This window comes from Channa argus, chromosome 19 (genome assembly GCF_033026475.1).
Source record: "Channa argus isolate prfri chromosome 19, Channa argus male v1.0, whole genome shotgun sequence".
Classification (NCBI taxonomy): domain Eukaryota; kingdom Metazoa; phylum Chordata; class Actinopteri; order Anabantiformes; family Channidae; genus Channa; species Channa argus.
Window position 1 is genome coordinate 176,950 of NC_090215.1, and position 17,961 is coordinate 194,910.

At 39.2% G+C, this 17,961-nt stretch overlaps 1 protein-coding gene across 4 annotated transcripts in view; it reads left to right on the plus strand.

Moving 5' to 3' along the window:
- The first annotated feature begins 433 nt into the window (after window positions 1-433).
- mpp7a (MAGUK p55 scaffold protein 7a) overlaps window positions 434-17,961 on the plus strand; it is a 135,572-nt gene continuing 118,044 nt past the window's right edge. For 3 of the 4 annotated variants that reach the window (XM_067485904.1, XM_067485903.1, XM_067485906.1), the window contains exons 1-2: window positions 434-698; window positions 12,435-12,592. In XM_067485904.1, coding sequence (XP_067342005.1) covers window positions 12,556-12,592 — 37 coding nt within the window. In that variant the 5' untranslated portion in view covers window positions 434-698; window positions 12,435-12,555. Of the gene's footprint in view, window positions 699-7,262; window positions 7,387-12,434; window positions 12,593-17,961 lie in introns of all 4 variants that reach the window. The other variant, XM_067485905.1, reaches the window with a different exon arrangement.

Here is a 17,961-nt window from a genome sequence, read left to right on the forward strand (position 1 = left end):
ATCTCAGGAATTCTTTTTTAATCTACGATTTTTTGGGAAAATGAAATTGCTAATGTTTGACATATTGGTCAGGTCAGAAAAAGATTGGCCTGTCCCACAAACTGTATTTTAACTAAGTTAAAGTTAGTATAAAGTTAGTATAAGCACTTGTCTTTAAAAATCATAATTGTCTGTTTTCTGTGAGCTGCAGTCTTTTGTGGATAGCTATCTATCTACAAGTTTTGAACAAAATGCGACTGCCCAAGTGTTTGTTTATTATACCCCTGGCTTGCATAATTTACAATAGCTGATGATTGACAATACCATAACCCAATATAAATACAGATCCAAATCCCTGAGCACGCCTCTATTCAGTACTGGCCTATGAACGAAAAGATGTGGCTGCCTCTGGGGTGAAAACCTTGTCTGATCTCAGAACAGCATTGTAGTAGCACAAAACGACACAGCATGAATGTGTCAAAATAATTACACCGTTTCCAAGTCAGCTTATTCACAGACAGTTTTTTTTTTTCCTGTGTTGCACAGTGGCTACACCAAAGTGTAACATTTAAAAATATTGTAAACAGTGAATTGGCAGTAGTAGTGGGGTGTTATGAACACAATCCCCGGGGTCTAAATTGGAAATTAAAGCCACTAAAAGATTTTTGTTCGAAGGGACCAGCGTGACATCGTGAACTGCGACTTCCGAGGAAAAGCGAGTAAGTTAACCTAGCGTTATTAACATTGTATCCAAGTTTGCTTGAACAAAACTAACCTTAAAAACTAATCTTCAGTCCAATAGAAACCAAGTCGCAGCATAATTATTAATATTGTCAATAAAAACGTTTTAAGGACAGTACGGGCAGTAGCTATAAAGTAACGACATTATTGGATTTGACTGCGTATGGTAACGTCAACTGAAGCAATGTTAACTTGACAGCAGCAGACTGTGCAACATTAAAGTACATTGCATTGTGTTCTGGGAGCTTAGACATTTGTGTAAATGTTATAACAGTCTTTTACTTAATACAAACAACTTCATGCTCTCTCACAACTATCCAGTGTTGTTTAACGACTGTAGGCTAACGTTACCTAAGAACATTTCCGTGGGAGGTGAATGCAGCATGATGCAGGACTAACACCATGTTATGTAATTAATAATGTCCGGCTGTAGTAATTGTTACCTAAATAGGTGTAAAAGCTCTAATGTTCGCATAATGTAGAAACATTACTGAAAAAAATTAAACGTTAGGGTGCGTTCCATTTATCTCGGAAGTCGATAGTCGCAGCTCGTGATGACGTCACACCCGAGTTGATAGCATTCCAGTTGAGCAGCTACTTTACCATAATAATTGAGGTTCTAGACAGGTTAGCAAGACCAGATTATAAAAATGCACTAAAATGCCGAAGCAACATATCCATAGGTAGAAATTGGGTAGTATTACGTTTATGATTGTTTGTTTGATACAAACGTTAGGGTTTCTTCTGGACAGCTTTTACCACAGCTTTTGTTCTGCTGACGAATGTAACAGCCTTATTGGGTTTTGAAGTCAGGGTTGCTCAGGTCCAACTTTTTGCTCGTCCAACTTTTGGAGACATTTTATTTGTAGTGAATGACTGGGAACTCTGGATATCTGACTTGAAAATTAATAAAGGGACACACCATACACCATAAATACAAGATTGTTCGTAACACAAACCTCAATTTTCACGGAGAACTTACGGTAGTACAGCTCGTGATGTATTGTAACTTGACATAAGGAAATACAAAGCCTCTTTACCTCAAGTGTGTTGATATAAAGCTGGGTGGTAGTGCAATGCTAGTGAGGTGGCAGCCCAGTAAATTTTTAGCATGTGGCCAGCTTCCCTCATGTCCCCAACTCAACCGCTTACTTTGCATGCTTTTAATTTATATATTATAATGATACAGAGAATTTCCTTTCATCTGGCAAAATTAGTTGTTAACCATCACGGATCTGCCATAATATTGAGGCCTGACATTTTATACTCTGTATATATGTATATAGTATGTTTACTAAAACATGAAATTGCTTAATAACCAGTGGGTGAAAATTATTAAATATATTTACTTAAGTACTGTGGGCCTACCTATGTACAATGTTGAGGTATTTCTGCTTAAATTTTTCTAATATCTGGATTCCTTTTTAGTTATAAATACTATATATTTATACTACATTTATTAGGTAACTAGTCCTATATCACAAGTTACTTTATGTAATCGGATAATACAATACAGAGGATATTCATGAGGTTCTATGGATTACCATTGTGAAATTCATGAACTACCCAGTAGTATGTATTATACTAGGTAAATTATAATTTAAATTATAATTTAAATATAATTTATATATTCAAATTATAATTTTTTAAAAGTTTAAAACATATGATCATCAAAACAGAATTCCAGGTAGTTTAAAATATTCTGCAATATTACCAGCTGCCACATTCAATTGACGAAAAAAAATATCATATTTGGCCATTCTGAATATTCACTTCTGAGTTTTGGAGTAAGGCCTTGTGAATCAGACAAGTTTTAGTTAGTGTTGTTTTGCAGCATCCTCACACCCGATAATGACTAAGGGCTGTGCAAAGAATTATGGGGTGTAGCAGATAGTAGAAGAGAGGGGGCACTGGCCATAGTAAAGTGGATAGTTTTTTTCCAATGCTAGTGCTAGCTTATGTTGCTTTAGGTGAGATTTTGAATTTGGATTTTTACTGTAGGGGGTAGCATTGACTCAGTTGGTAGAGTGACCTACCATAGGGTCAGATGTTCAAGCACCACTCTTCCCGACCACATGGCGAAGTTTCCCTGGGCAAGACACTGAACCCCCAGCAGCCCATCCCCAGCTGCAGTATTTCGGTCCTGAGCCCAGTAGAAATTAAGGAGGGTTGCATCAGGAAGGGCATCCAGCTTAAAAACTGTCCCAAATCATCATGCAGACAAATGATCTGCTGTGGCGACCCTGAACTCATGGGATAAGTTAAAAAAGGACAAAGCTAGACTCCAAAGTAAACTAGTAGTACAGATTACTTTGGTATACTTTGGAGTATATTTAATACTACTTTTATGTAAGTTAGTGTGTTTCTTCCATCAGTCATAATATCTCTCAAACATATATGTCCAATATAGTTGTTAATTTGAAAAGTCACTATTTGTTTACCAGATACAATATCTGCATTGGGTGCAATCATTTATTAACATTTTTTTGCTGATATCGTGAGAAAAAGAGACATGCCACAGAAGGGGATTTGCACCAAAAGGAAACTTTGTAAACTCTTAAATGGCAGTGTTTTGTCTCTGGTTTTGCCCATTTATTTTTGCTGTTACTGATAATAGCACTGTTGCTCTTTTAAGTAGAAAATGGTTGAAAAAATGTAACCAGAAGACTTAAGACCTAAGAATAATTATTTGTGTCTAATGCATTACTTTACCTTGTATTCTTTATAGGTCAATAGGTTAGACTCCTGCCATGTGTGTGGTGACTTCTTTTAAACCTTGCTTTACAGAGTCTTCACTGGAGACTGAAAGTGCCATGTAAGGTGCTGGTCTACTAAAGCTGTCCTTACAGTTGAACAAATGATGTGTATATGAAGGCAGTCAGAAGGCTGAGGTGGGGTTTGATGCAATGGACCAGATGAGGCCCAGCGTAGGAGGCTTTGGCTTTGTGTTAGTTGTTTGGGCAGGTTTAGCTTTGCATGGCTCACATTCTCATGGTTTTGTTCCAGGTGTTTGTGTGAGTGTGTATGACTGCCCTTACATGCACTTAAGTAACCGAGGCACTCGGAGAATTGAGCTTTCTTGGGTAATTGGGAACAATGTTTATATGCACTTATATGATTACGGACAATCAGCGTATACATGCAGCATGCAGCATCAGAGTATCCTGATTTCTCAGAAACCAGCATTCCCAATCACATGACACAAAGAAATCAGCTTTCCCAAGAAAGCCCACTGTAACCTACTCAAGTGAATGTAAAAGCACTTTGTTTATACAGGATGTGTCTATATGTAACAACATTATTATTAGATTAGACCAAGTGTTTGTGTGCTACAGATATACAGACTTTTTTACTGCAGTATGCTTGTGGTCCCCTGCTGGTTGGATTGCGTCAAGTATGCACTGTGTTTTAACTCAGAACCACGCTGATAAAAGGCAACCTGCAGTTCTTCTTTCAGCCACTAGGTACTGCAAAGTTGCTTCTTCATCCCCAATCCATACTACTGAATCTTACTGTGTGTTAATGCATAAACGGCTTCTTGTTGAACACCAGTTTTAAAACTGATATATGACACAGCTGCAAACATAACCCTGTGTTTATGTTGACTTTGTCAGGATCCACTAAAAGGCTCCCAACTAAAATGTAAAAGTAATATTATTTTTTAGGAAACATATTTCCTTGCTGGGAGCAAGATTGCCGCATTTTAATACAAACTTGATACTGATGTTGGTGTAGTAGGCGCAGTGAAGTGCCAGCAATTGTATAACTTTAAAGTATCTTTCATTATTTATTTAATCATTTTTTCTTTCCTCAAACCATCAGTGTCATGAGATTTTCCCTTATTGTTTTTAAATCAAAGTTTGACCAGAGTTTGTGTCAAACATGTACTTCAGTGTTGTTTTATAGGGTTAATTCTAAAATAATTTGGAGCTGTTTATACAGAATGATTGCTAACAGCATGATTCACTGCAGATGTTGAATTGTTAGTAATCTAACCAGACAACAGAGAGGTGGGAGTCCCAACCTATCATCTAGACACCTTTACCGACTGAGATTGATGTGAACACAGATTCATGGCTTTAAAAATCCAGGCTGGTCCTTTTTTAGTATTGAACCGATTTATCAATAATGGGCTACTTAAGGAAGATTCTGCTTTTACGTGTGTTGTTTCTGCTTCCTTCTGTCCTGTCTCAAGCCCCCTTCAGACATGCACTGGAATTCTGACATTATTCTGACTTTTTAGGAGTGGGTGTATGTGTAAATGAAAATATCAGAGTGGAATGCTGCCGACATTATCAGAACTATATCTTTCGAGTCCCCTAGTGCAACATACGTGTTATGTGCGTGTAGCGCCTTGCTTTGTCCTTAATCGTCAGGAGGATTAAAAGTGATTGGGCATGTTTTTATTAAAAAACATAGCTCTGATGTGCTGTAAACAAAACCCAATTTTTTTCCCAATTTTTAAAGGTTTTATATAATGTTGTGGGTCCTGTGCACAGTGATCACCCAAGGAAATCAAGTGGATTTTCACACATATGGGCGCTTCTCACTGGAGTGATCCTCCCACTGTGAGTTACATGTTTGAAAGGCCATGCCGGATAATTTCCGAGGCTGAATTCTCCAAACGTTGTCCGGAGTTCATGTGTGAAACAGGGTTTACTGACAAGTCTACTGTTATTCCCCCCAAAAAATTCCTAAACATTCTTATGGTAGTTAATCATAGATGGTCTTACACCTGAGAAGTGTGAATCTTAGTAACTTTATTTCAATACAAATGAAAACATCTAACCCCTGGCAGGCAGTTGTGGTGGTTTTCCTCCCTCACCTTATTGTCCTACACTTTTAGTGGGATTAAATGCACCAAGCTAGTCGATTGTTGTTTTGCAAACTCATGACTATGCCATATATATGCATAACCAGGTTTCTAATCTGCTTTCATGTGCGTAACCAAAGGCTGCAGACAGTAAGCTTAAGGTCCAACAGTCAATAAGTCACTTTCCCTTGTGGATTTTTACATTTACATTTACATTTAGTCATTTAGCAGACGCTTTTATCCAAAGCGACTTACAAGTGAGGTACAAGGCAGCAAAAATCTAAGTCAAGGAGAAAACATCAAAGCAAAGTCCTATCAGAAAAGTGTTCACAGTTCACGAAATACAAGTGCAAGAGAGCAGAAAGGATTTTTTTTTTTTTTTATAAGAGATTTAAGTGCATAGGAAGATGCGGAAGAGTTCAGTTTTCAGCAGTTTTTTGGATACTGGGAGAGAGTCAGCTGAGCGTGCAGCGTTTGGTAGCTTGTTCCACCATCGTGGGATCATTGCGCTAAACAGTTTTCTATGCGGTGCTGGGACCACCAGACGTCGTTCGTTGGCAGACCGCAGCGGGCGAGAAGGATTGTAGACTTGAATGAGTGAGTTGACGTAAGCGGGTGCTGTCGAGTTAACAACCCCGTAAGCAAGAGACAGAGCTTTGAACCTGATGCGAGCAGCTACAGGAAGCCAGTGTAGAGATCTAAAAAGTGGTGTGACATGGGTCTTTTTTGACATTCACACTGTTTTGAATCAGCTGAATGAGTCGTTTTTTTTCTCTCCCCCATGCTATCTCTCTGCTGTGACATGAACACACACACACACACACACACACACACACACACACACACACACACACACACACACACACACACACACACACACACAGAAAAGTCAAAGGCAAAATCAGGTTACTCCTCTGCTGCATGTATACTCAGATTTCCTGTAACTGGGTTTCTAAGGTGCATGTAAACACTGTTCCCTGATTAGCTGAGAAAGTACCCTGGTTACTCTAGTGCATGCAAACGCAGTCAGTAATAAAATGTTATATTGTCTCATACAGTATATCCGATTTTTGGTTTGGTCCCCACTCATTTCCTTCCTCACCTCCAAAGTCCTCCTGCAGACCAACATCCTGTGCTGCCTAGCCACACTGTCAACTGCCACCATCGTACTGTCTTTGATCTATTTCAGGTTGTATCTCCTGCATATTACATAGTCCATATGTGGGCACCTTTCTCCACCCTGTGCTCCTTGTCCTTCTTAAAATATGTATTCACCACCGCCATTTCTATTGTTTTTTTAAGGTTTTTTTTTTTAACTACCATCTGCCCTTCCACATAGCTCCCCTTGCTACCGTACCCACCCCTCTTCAACGTACCTACCCCCTCTTTCTTTTTTGAGCATACCCTCCACAACTTTACCTAAGTTGCACTAAAAACCTTTTTTTAATCGATCCCACACCTAGCTTGCTGGGCATGTGCACTCATGACATTTGTCATTACTCCTTTGATTTCCTATTTCACAGTCACATGATTTAATCAAGATAAACCCTGTGCATGCAGTCAAGTGCTCTGCGCTGCTCTGTTGTTGTTCCCAGAAATGTCCTCTGAAGTGTAAATGTGGCAGCAATGTGGACAATTGTGGATGCTGCTCAATTCTCTTTCTGCCTCAGTTGGTCACTGTTCACATGAACCATCTCCTCTAATATCTCATGTCTTTCCTGCTTTGCAGTAATTTCAGTAAAAGGTGGTAGAGCAGTTGGGCACAAACCATGGGGTCAGTGGCTCAACTCCCAGCCCTCCTGGCTACATGTTGAAGTGTCCTTGGGCAAGACCCTAAACCCCTCTACTAATGTGTGAGTTGCTTTGAAAAATGTGTCTGCTAATTGTGACCAAGTTTAATTATAATTGTAGTAAAAGTAACTGATCTGTTGGCTACAACTCAACAGATTTTCACGTATGAAGTCGGCAATGTCTGGAGACAATGACCAGACAATGTCCTGAGTTGCGTTTCACAGATTTAGGCTATGGGAGACAGAGTTTTGTTTATAGCACATCTGAGCTGTGCACCACTAATTGGCAGACAGACCAGTGCGCAAGTTTAAATGCTAACATTGGTGTCTGTCACTTATGTAGCCTTAGTCATAGGTTTTCAGAATCAAAACATACAGTTTTGCAGTCATCTTGATACAAAATGCTAAATGGATGCAGGCATTTTGAAACGGTCAGTTTATTTGCCCCGCTAGAGTTGACTAAAGTTTTAAGTGCTGCAGTGTGTTTTGCTGAGCACAACAGTTTATGGGTCTACTTTGCAAATATTATTCTAGTACTGATGGGGTAAAGAATGTCTGAACACCATTGTATTACAAAACATATTAAGCCCATAAAATGGGCTCAAATGTTTGCTCTGGGGGTGGAGTTTAACTCCACACTAACTATAACATGTGTTCACTGTATGCTGTCTGTGTTGGAACGAGTCCTCATAGTTAAGTTCTATATGTTTTTCTGTATTAAACAAAAAAAAATATGGACTTATAAAGTCTGTGAATTGATTCAGAACCGTCAAAGACATGAATTGTAAGTCAAGTCTTAGCTTAAGACTTGAGCTGCGGTCCAAGTCAACGGGACTCTAGGCTGGAGCCTTTAAAAGGTAAATGGGCTGCACTTATATATAGCGGTTTTCTACCTATTGGTACCCAAAGTGCTTTACGCTGCTTCTTATTCACACGTTGACACTTAAAATCACAGACACGCTCACACACTGATGGGGGGGCTGCTATGCAACTAGCCAATACTCACCAGGATCAACTAGTGGATTAGAATGCTAATAAAAGTAGAAAAAACAGGACAAATGCCGCGACTTTGATGTCCATAATGCAGCTTATACATACACTTGGAAAGAAAAACACAAAGTAATAAAAAATACAAAAATTGAGAGAAAACTTTATTTACTTAAACGGGGGCTACTGCAGCAGGCTGCCACTTGGGCGGTGACATCTTTTCTGTTATTATGCATGTGCAGACACAAACTGATGCCAATTCAACATGTCAGTGTCAGAAAACACCCCTAGTGCCACCAGTTTGGGACACACTCCAAGGTGAGGCTGATTTATGCTCCCCAACAGCCTCACGACATTTGGTCAGCTTAGTGTGTTCTGCCCCTTAAGAATTTAAAGCATTTATTCCTCTGATAGTGGCCTTCAGCTCTTCTGCATTGTTGGGTCTGGCATATCGCATCTTCCTCTTCACAATGCCCCATAGATTTTCTATGGGTTTAAGGTCAGGCGAGTTTGCTGGCCAATTAAGAACAGGGATACCATGGTCTTTAAACCAGGGACTGGTAGATTTGGCACTGTGTGCAGGTGCCAAGTCCTGTTGGAAAATGAAATCTGCATCTCTATAAATTTGGTCACCAGAAGGAAGCATGAACTGCTCTAAAACATCCTGGTATACAGCTGCATTGACCTTGGACCTCAGAAAACGCAGTGGAGCAACCCCAGCAGATGACATGGCACACCAAACATCACTGACTGTGGAAACTTTACACTGGACCTCGAGCAACATGGATTCTGTGCCTCTCCTCTCTTCTTCCAGACTCTGGGACCCTGATTTCCAAAGGAAATGCAAAATTTACTTTCATCAGAGAACATAACTTTGGACCCCTCAGCAGCAGTCCAGTCGTTTTTGTCTTTAGCCCAGGCGAGACGCTTCTGACACTGTCTGTTGTTCAAGAGTAGCTTGACACAAGGAATCAACAGATGAAACCCATGTCTTGCATACGCCTATGCATAGTGGTTCTTGAAGCATTGACTCCAGCTGCAGACAAATGGTTGGAAAAGTAATTGCTGCATATCATAAACGAATGGAGGAGGTTTTGACAATTAACTGGGTTAATTAGCAACAGGTCAGTAACATGCGTGGGTATAAAAGGAGCATTTCCTCTTGTATGTATTGCCACTACATTAAAAACAGGCATGATTCTCTACTGAACAATACTGAAAAATACTAGTTGGGGAATAATGTCTCAGGTTGTGTTTCATCTGGGCTTTCAGGTTGGATGCTCTGCCACTAGATGGTAGCAGAACCATATGAAGATATTAAACTGCCCAGAGGTAGAGGGAGTAATTGTTATTGCAGTGTAGTGGTCTTTATATCTTGTCCACATGTTAAAATGTCCACTTACTCCCTGTATGACCATCTGACATAGTTTTCCCATTTCTGTGACTTACTTCTTGGCCCTAAGCAACTCCCTGAATGGTAAGATGGCCCCTACTTCACTTTTGGGAATTATATGAGCATTACTTTTTCAATGCAACAAAAGGTTAACTACTGATACAACAGCGCAACAAAAATTATAGTATTTATTATTACAAGCAAAACCTGGTTTTGTTTGGATCTGTTCTTTTATTACAGGGATTATCTTGCAAGTAAAATTTGGTTGACATGGCTCAGGTTCTGCTGGTACTCCTTTTTAAAATATACAAAGGTTTGAAAAGCACGTAGTCCAAATTCACCAGGATTTTCGTTTTCAATTAATGCTAATGCAGAAACCAACCAACAGATCTGGCTAAAATCTGGTACTGGTATAAAAAGGTAGTTGGGTTTTTAGTTTGTTTTATTGAGGAATCAGGAATGGATATGCTCTTTTTGGATTGCATTCTTGCTAACTCGGACATTGTCTGAGCTGAACTGTCTTGATGGTTCTTCCACAAGGCTCTTCTAGAGTCTTTCAAGGCCCTGAAATTAGTTCATTTCACAGTATGCATGACAGACAGGCAGGGTAGCCTTGTGCTAAGTGGACTGCCATCTCCACCTGTCTTGACCTCAGCAACATGCTGTGCAGAGTTGCCATAATGCACTGTAAGTCAATGTCCAACCTAAACCATTTTTAACAGAGTATGCAGCTTACTATACTGCTGGTACTGTTTTCTCTGTATTTTGAATAACTTCATTATTTAAACCCCAATGAAAGCTGATAGATATATAAAGGAGCATTATGAAGTAAATTAATGAAGGCTCAAACCTCATTGATTTACATGTGGTTTTTTAAGGTAAATCCTTAGTTATAACAATTCCAAAGGTTTTTAGTGGGTATTTTTAAAAATGCAATAATTGCAACAAAAAAAATCCAGTTGTAGGGTTGTTTTGAACCTTGTGTTTTGGTCTCCTGTTACCAATTGCAAGATACAGTACAAGTTCTGTAGCCTGAATTATCAACCAGTTAATACTATCTTTTACTGCCTAATAAGTTTAATTATTAAGTTATTGGGTGTCCTGGGTTTTACGCAGCCCTATACGCAGTAAGCTGTGACATCACACCTAGAATTAATGTGTTCCAATGCTGACCCCTGCCCACCACAACATTAAAACCATGGTTGGTTTTAATATTGTGGCTGATCTCTGTGTCTTGAGAGTCAAGTCTAAAGCATGCCCAGTAAACTTTAAATGATACAAGTCCTTCTTTATTATAAGTTATTGTATGCTTATGTGTGTCTCCACCATACAGTGAATTATTTATATTCAAAATCCCCTGCCTTCTTGCTCTATGTGACTATGCAGTTGAATGCTACACTCCCGTCCAAAAGTATTGGACCAGTGAATTCAAATCATTTATTTTCCTACAAACTTAAAACAGTTGGGTTTTAGATCAAAGATGAATATGAGACAACATTTCAGCTTTTATTTCCAGGTATTTACATCTGGATCTTATATACGACGTAGAAGAGAGCACCTTTTGTTTGAACCCGACTATTTTTCATGTGAACAAAAGTATTGGACCTGGACTTAAATCTTATTCACTTTAATGTATTTTAAGATTTAGTTGCAAATCCTTTCCTTGTAATAACTGCATCAAGCCTGTGACCTATTAACATCACCAAACTTTTGGATTCTTCTTTTGTGATGCTTTCATCACAGCCTCTTTCAGTTGTTGTTGTTATTGTTTGTTTTGGGGGGTTACGCTCTTCAGTCCAAGGGTTAGGGTTATTCTAACCCTTGGCAGGAAAAAATGCGTGCTCTACAGGGTTTAAGTTTGGAGATTGACTTGGTCAGTCTAAAACATTGCCAAAATAAGAAAGGAATTGGTGTGTTTTGGGTCATTATCTTGCTGCATAATCTAGGATCTCCCAATTAGTTTGGTTGCATCTTTCTTTAAATTGGCAGACAAAATGTTTCTGTATATTTCTGAGTCTGGCAATAAAAGCTGAAATGTTTATTTATTGTCTTATATTCATCTTTTGATGTCAAACCCAAATGATTTCAGACTACAGCAAGAAATTTTCTAATTCTTTTGGTGGGGAGTGTAGCTGATTGACATACAGTACTAACAAAAAGTTATGGATATTTGACTTTTGTGCAAAATGTATAGAAAATGAAAAGTTCATGCTACAGTCATAATGAAAGTAGGGCATTTAAGTTGAAGCATGCACTGGTAATTTCTTCTAACAATTTATTGAAACAAATGCTAACAATAGTGGTGGCTATACCACGACAAAAAATGTTTATCTCTCAATAACTTGTCAATTGTTAGGCGTTGTCTTGGCCTCATGATGTCAAAATGTGAATGGCATGATGCCAGAGGACTGCTTAAATACAAATTATCATTGAACCAAAACATTTAGAGATCAGTTCATAGATCATACATGATCCTTTAATCATGTTTTGGATTTTGCAGTTAATCATTTTGTTAGAGAACAGCATGTTATTCAATAAGTACTGAACAATTGAACAGTTGTATGTGCATTCACAAGGTTAGACGTCAAATTAAGTCCACCTGTAAATGTTATAGTGTAGTTTGGGTGCAAATTTCACCCCAAAGTCAAATATCCCTGATATTTTGAGAGTAATATACAACTGGCCATTGTGCCAATTTGCAAACATATTCTAAAGACTTGTTATCTTGCAGGGCACCATGGCATGACGCTTGTTGTCAGATTCAGGTCTCTGGATAAAGCTGCTGCCAAGGCCAATACTCTGACCCACCTCAGCCATTTTCTAAACTCTGCAGGGAAGTGCCGTCAGGAGCCATGCCTGCCCTGTCAACCGGAGCCAGCTATGAACCAGGTATGGAGCCCTCAGTTTTGAATATAGTCTTTTAAGCCATTTGAAAGTTGAGTCATGGCAGGTGGACTTTTTTTTTATCTATTCAGGAGGAGCAGTTGGGATTACTCAAGCAAACCATGGGGATGTTAAAGGGAGACTATGTGCTGCCCACCCCACAAGCTGTTCTCTTTTCGGACCTGGTAATTTCAGTCCCAAATGTGTTAAACACATGCAGTAAATCAGTAAACTTAGACCACCTCCGCCAGCCTTTTTTTCTGTTTTGTGTAAAATTCATTTATGTTGGTTAGTAAACTCCCTCTTCTTCAGTTTTCACTGGAAATGTTCATTTGGCACAGTTTTTAAACCAGATGCCCTTCTTGATGCAAGATCTTGTTAGTCAGGCCACACTTAGCCGAAGACAACAAAGAGTAGAATTACTGAATGGCTCACTTTGAGCACTGCTGATATGTCAAATGCTCAGTGGCCTTTGGCTTGTCCCTTCAGCAGAACATGTTTTGCACATTGATTCGGCATGAGTTTTTACGTCAGATACCCTTCTTGACAAAACCCCCCTGGGCTTGCAAGCGGCACCAAAGTGGCCATTGGTGGCTGGGCCAAAGCTGGTTGGTAAATGGTAAATTTATAAATTGCTTTTCTACCTTTTGGTACTCAAAGCGCTCTACACTGCTTCTCATTCACCCATTTGCTTTCACAATCGTGGCGCATATATACTGTATATGCAAATGCAAACAAGCTCGGGATGCACTGAAAAAAGAACCACAAAAGTCCTAACAAGGACAAAACATAACAGTTAATGTATGTGGTTCTGTTGTAGCAATATTTTGTTATTTGCACCAGATTTAATACAAGTAAACACAGAGGATGGTTGCACGTAACCCCTCTGCACAGTATTGCATGCAGCTGCTTCCTTCAGAAGGAGGGGAAAAAAAAAAATCGCTTTTGTCAATTAATAATGTGTGAATCACCAAGGACCAGCTTTGTCCCAGTTCTCAGTACAGATGCACTTCTTTACTTCTCCCCCTTTCTCAGCGCGTGCAAGATGAAGAAGAAGGAAGTTCAGTTAAGAAATTGTTTGGAGCGCTTGTCATTAGTATATTGTTTGACACCTCGTTCAATTATCCCATTTGAAGGCACATTTTACAATGATTTCAGTAGCTTTATATCTGAAAATGGACGATCAGTCTGAGGGTTTTCCCTTGAGCTGTGTGCTTCTGCTCAGTGAATGCAGAACTCGGTAGACATGCCAAACTCATCACAACATGCCAAATTACTGGCTCTGTTTGGGTACTGCTAATATTTCAAATAAGTCTTTTAATAAAGGGTATGGCTCAAGGGACTAACAGCCTACCTGCCCCTGGTTTAATAAAGCAATTCCTGTGCCACTTGTGAATCATTTTCACACATAAGGTTAGTTTGGTTAATTATGAAATTTGTTAAATAACGTGATTCTAACATGTAAATTTGATTAACTTAAATTTGATTAGAAAAGTAGTGTAGTAAAAACTTTATATATTTGCTATTAGATCTAGTGGAGTAAAAGTCAAAGTAGCCATAATCACATCTATTTAAGTAAATATACATACAAAAATGTATTTCAGTACAGTAGCAAAGTACTTCTACTTTGTTACTTTCCAGAACTGTACAGCTCAGATGTATAAACAATATGTGTGTTACTGTGTCTGGACTTTTAAACTCAGTTTAAAAAGTTCCCCATCAACCTGGACATTTTTGCAGACAAAGTACATAGACAGACCATCAATTATGTTTAGCATCTTTTTGGTCAAATTACCAGCAGGCCCAAGTTTCTAAATAAAACAATAAAACTCCTCTGGCCTAACTCCTGGCCTATCTTCTGTGGTTCCCCCTTGATGGTCATGGGAAGTCATGCATCCATGTTAAACATGATGAATACTGATGGGTAGTTGACGCCTCATGGAGTGTGTGGCACATTTCTCTAACCTTTCCCTTAATAACTCTGTGTTCGTGTATCACTTAAAAGCGACATGTGCGGGATTACGAAAAACATTGGTGGCAATGTTGATAAAGTCTTTGGAGACTGAACTAGGTTCATCCCTTCTGACGTGTGGACACTGAGTGATGAATGGTCCTGTTGACATAACAAGCTGATTATAAAGTGCTAACTGAATGAAAGATAAGTGTATATATTCCAGTTAGTTTGAATATAACCAAAATAACATGACTTTGACTAATATAGTATGTCAAATGCAAAATGTACAAAAAGAACAAAGTAAGAAGAAAGTAAGTAAAAAAGTAGAATTTTTATTATGTTTATTATGTATATTTATGTCATTTATGACACATAAGTGCTTGTGAAAGGGATACTGATCTTCACATCTGAGGAAGTAAGTTGGGATGGCCAATTGTATTGATATTGTGATATTGTAAAGTTTAAACAGAACTCTGGTAATATCCAACTTGGTATCATAATACTGCTGCTGATTTAAGATCAGAATCTGAACCCGAATCAATTGGCCTAAGGTTCTAACGAGCGGACGCCCACCAATGCCATAGTTGTTGGTTTGGTCACATGTCAAAGTGTCCTTGACCAAGACACTGTACCCCAACTTGGTTGCTAACGGTGACTGTAGGCCAGCTGCACAGCAACTTCCCCAATCAGTGTGTGTGTGTGTGAGATTGTGAGTGCGGATGGGTGAATGAGAAGCAATGTAAAGCGCTTTGAGTACCAATAAGTAGAAAAGCCCTATATAACTGCTTACCATTTACAACAAATTTGCTCAAAACAAATTTGGTCATTGGCTACTCTTAAGGACATGTTCAAGGAGTAACAATACAGACAATATGAAAATGAAAAATAACGTACAAGAGGGAAGTAAATATGGACAACGTAAGAGTGCCCTAAAGAACAGTTCCAACATAATTACTCGTATACATATATAGTGCAGTGTGTGGGTGTGTAGTGTTAGTGTGTCGAGTATATACAGCAGCAGTGATAGCAGTAATGTATCAGTAAGTATGAGGTCTGCTGTTAATGATGGTGATGGTCAGAAAGAGCTAGAGGGAAGAAGCCTGAAGAGTTTGTGTCCAGGTTGAGAGATGAGCAACCTCCTATTAGTATGCAGTCTTCTCATAATCTCGGATGAGGCTGATGACAGTTGTAGCACCTGCAAACTTGAACATGAGGTGCATTTTTAAATGTTTGTGTAGAGAGAGAATAACGGGGGAAAGGACACATCCCCAAGGAGCGCCGGTACTGGTTTTCCATATGCTGGATGTAACTGTTCCATATCTGCTATACTCTGTTAGTGAGGAAGCTTGTGAAAGTTTGGAGGACAGGATTTCTGGAGTGATGGTGCTTAATGCGAAGCTGAAATCCACAAATAAAAGCCGTGCTTGTCTCAGGCCTATTGAGATGGTCCGGGATGAAATGCAGTAATATTTTAACTGCATTCCCTACTGACCTGTTTGCCCTGTTAGCAAACTGCAGGGGGCCTATTAGGAGCGCTGTCATGTTTTTCAGATGGTTCAACACTAGTCATTCAAAGGTTTTCATAACTACTGTATAGATGTCAAAGTGATTGGCCTGTAATTATTTAATCCTGTAATAGTAGCTTCTTAGGAACTGGAATTATGCTTGAATGGTCAAAAGTTGAGGGCACTTCACACAGCTCTATTGATTTCTTGAAGATTCAGCTGAAGATTGGGTCCAGTTGGTCAGCACAGGCTTTTAGATAGGAGGGGCTGACCCTATCTGGGCCTGCAGACTTCCTGGTTTAATTCAATTAAATTCAATTCAACTTTATTTATTTAATTCACAACAAAGTCATCTCAGGGCACTTTACAGAATAAAGTCAAGATTATAAAGATGTATAAAGAGAACCCAACAGTTCCTCCTGGAGCAAGCCATAGGCAACAGTGGAGAGGAAAAACTCCCTTTAACAGAAGAAACTTCCAGCAGAACCAGGCTCAGGGTGGACGGCCATCTGCCTCGACCCGTTGGGGTGAGTGGAAAGTGGAGAGGGAGAAGAACAGAGCAACAAAAAGCAACAACAAAACATCGGGCAGATTGGTAGGACCAGTAGCTGCACGCTGGAAGACACACAGCTTCTAAGCCAGGGACACCTGGAGAAAGGGACAGGGAGAGGGGGTTTACTGTCTTTGGAAGGGTCTGCTCACCTCCTCTTCGGATGGGGGGTATAATTTGGGTTACAGTGACCTAATACACAGAAAATACTCACATGGGAGAGGAGACAAGGTGCACCCTACACACGTTGCCAGTCTTTCATATGAAAAGCAGATAGCATGCTATGCTAAATATTGTTACATGACATTGGTTACATAGTTGTATATAGGGCTTTAGCAAAAATTTGAATTAAAGCCCATGTCATGGCTAGGCTTTTAAATGCAAACAGGTGAGAAAAATCTACATAAAACAGAAGGCAAAAAGACTTGTTTTTATAGATGTTTCTGTATGTGTGCATTGCATATAACAATGTCAACCTTGATGTGAACATCGCTATGTTAATATGCACTCCACACAGAAATGTATACACAAAGTGCATACAATGTAAACTTGAACAGTGGAAATGGAAATAGTTATACTAGCCTTATTTAATGACATCTACTTATAAAAGCAGTGTTGTATTGAAACTTAATGCATGTTCAGATGAGACCTGTAGTTTTAAAGACATGTTTTGGCCTACAATGTGAAACGTGACCACTTCAGGAGAAGATAAATTGTTTTTTTCAAACTACAGGTGCCTTTTAATATTAGGTGCTACCTGGAAATAGTTTCATAACAATTTTTTATAATTAATTTGTCACAGCAAGTGAAAAAAGGAAAGATTAGTGTTGAAAGAGGCTGTAGAGAAGCGACTGATCTGATCTGTAGCCAAAACCACACACTCATACACAAACTAGGCGATTGGCATTTTATAAATTAAAAGTAATATTATAATGTAATAAGTATAATTCTATAAAAACTCATCTTAGTTAGCAAATCCATTCCAAATTCATGTAAATGGTCTGCACTTATATAGCGCGTTTCTACCTATTGGCACTCAAAGCGCTTTACACTGCTTCTTATTTACCCATTCACACTCACAATCACACACACACTCATACACCGATGGGGGAGCTGCTATGCAGCTGGCCAACACTCACCGAGAGCAACTAATTTGGGCTTCAGTGTCTTGCTCAAGGACACTTCTACATGTGACCGGAGGAGCCGGGGATTGAACCAGCAACTGTGAGTTTGGTGGACAACCGCTCTACCTTCTCTAACTGGGGTGACTTCCACAGTCGCCCCAATTAGCAGTCACCAACAATTAGCAATACAGTATTTCACACAATGAGCACTCTAATGTGCATGTCCACCTGGCGAGCATGTG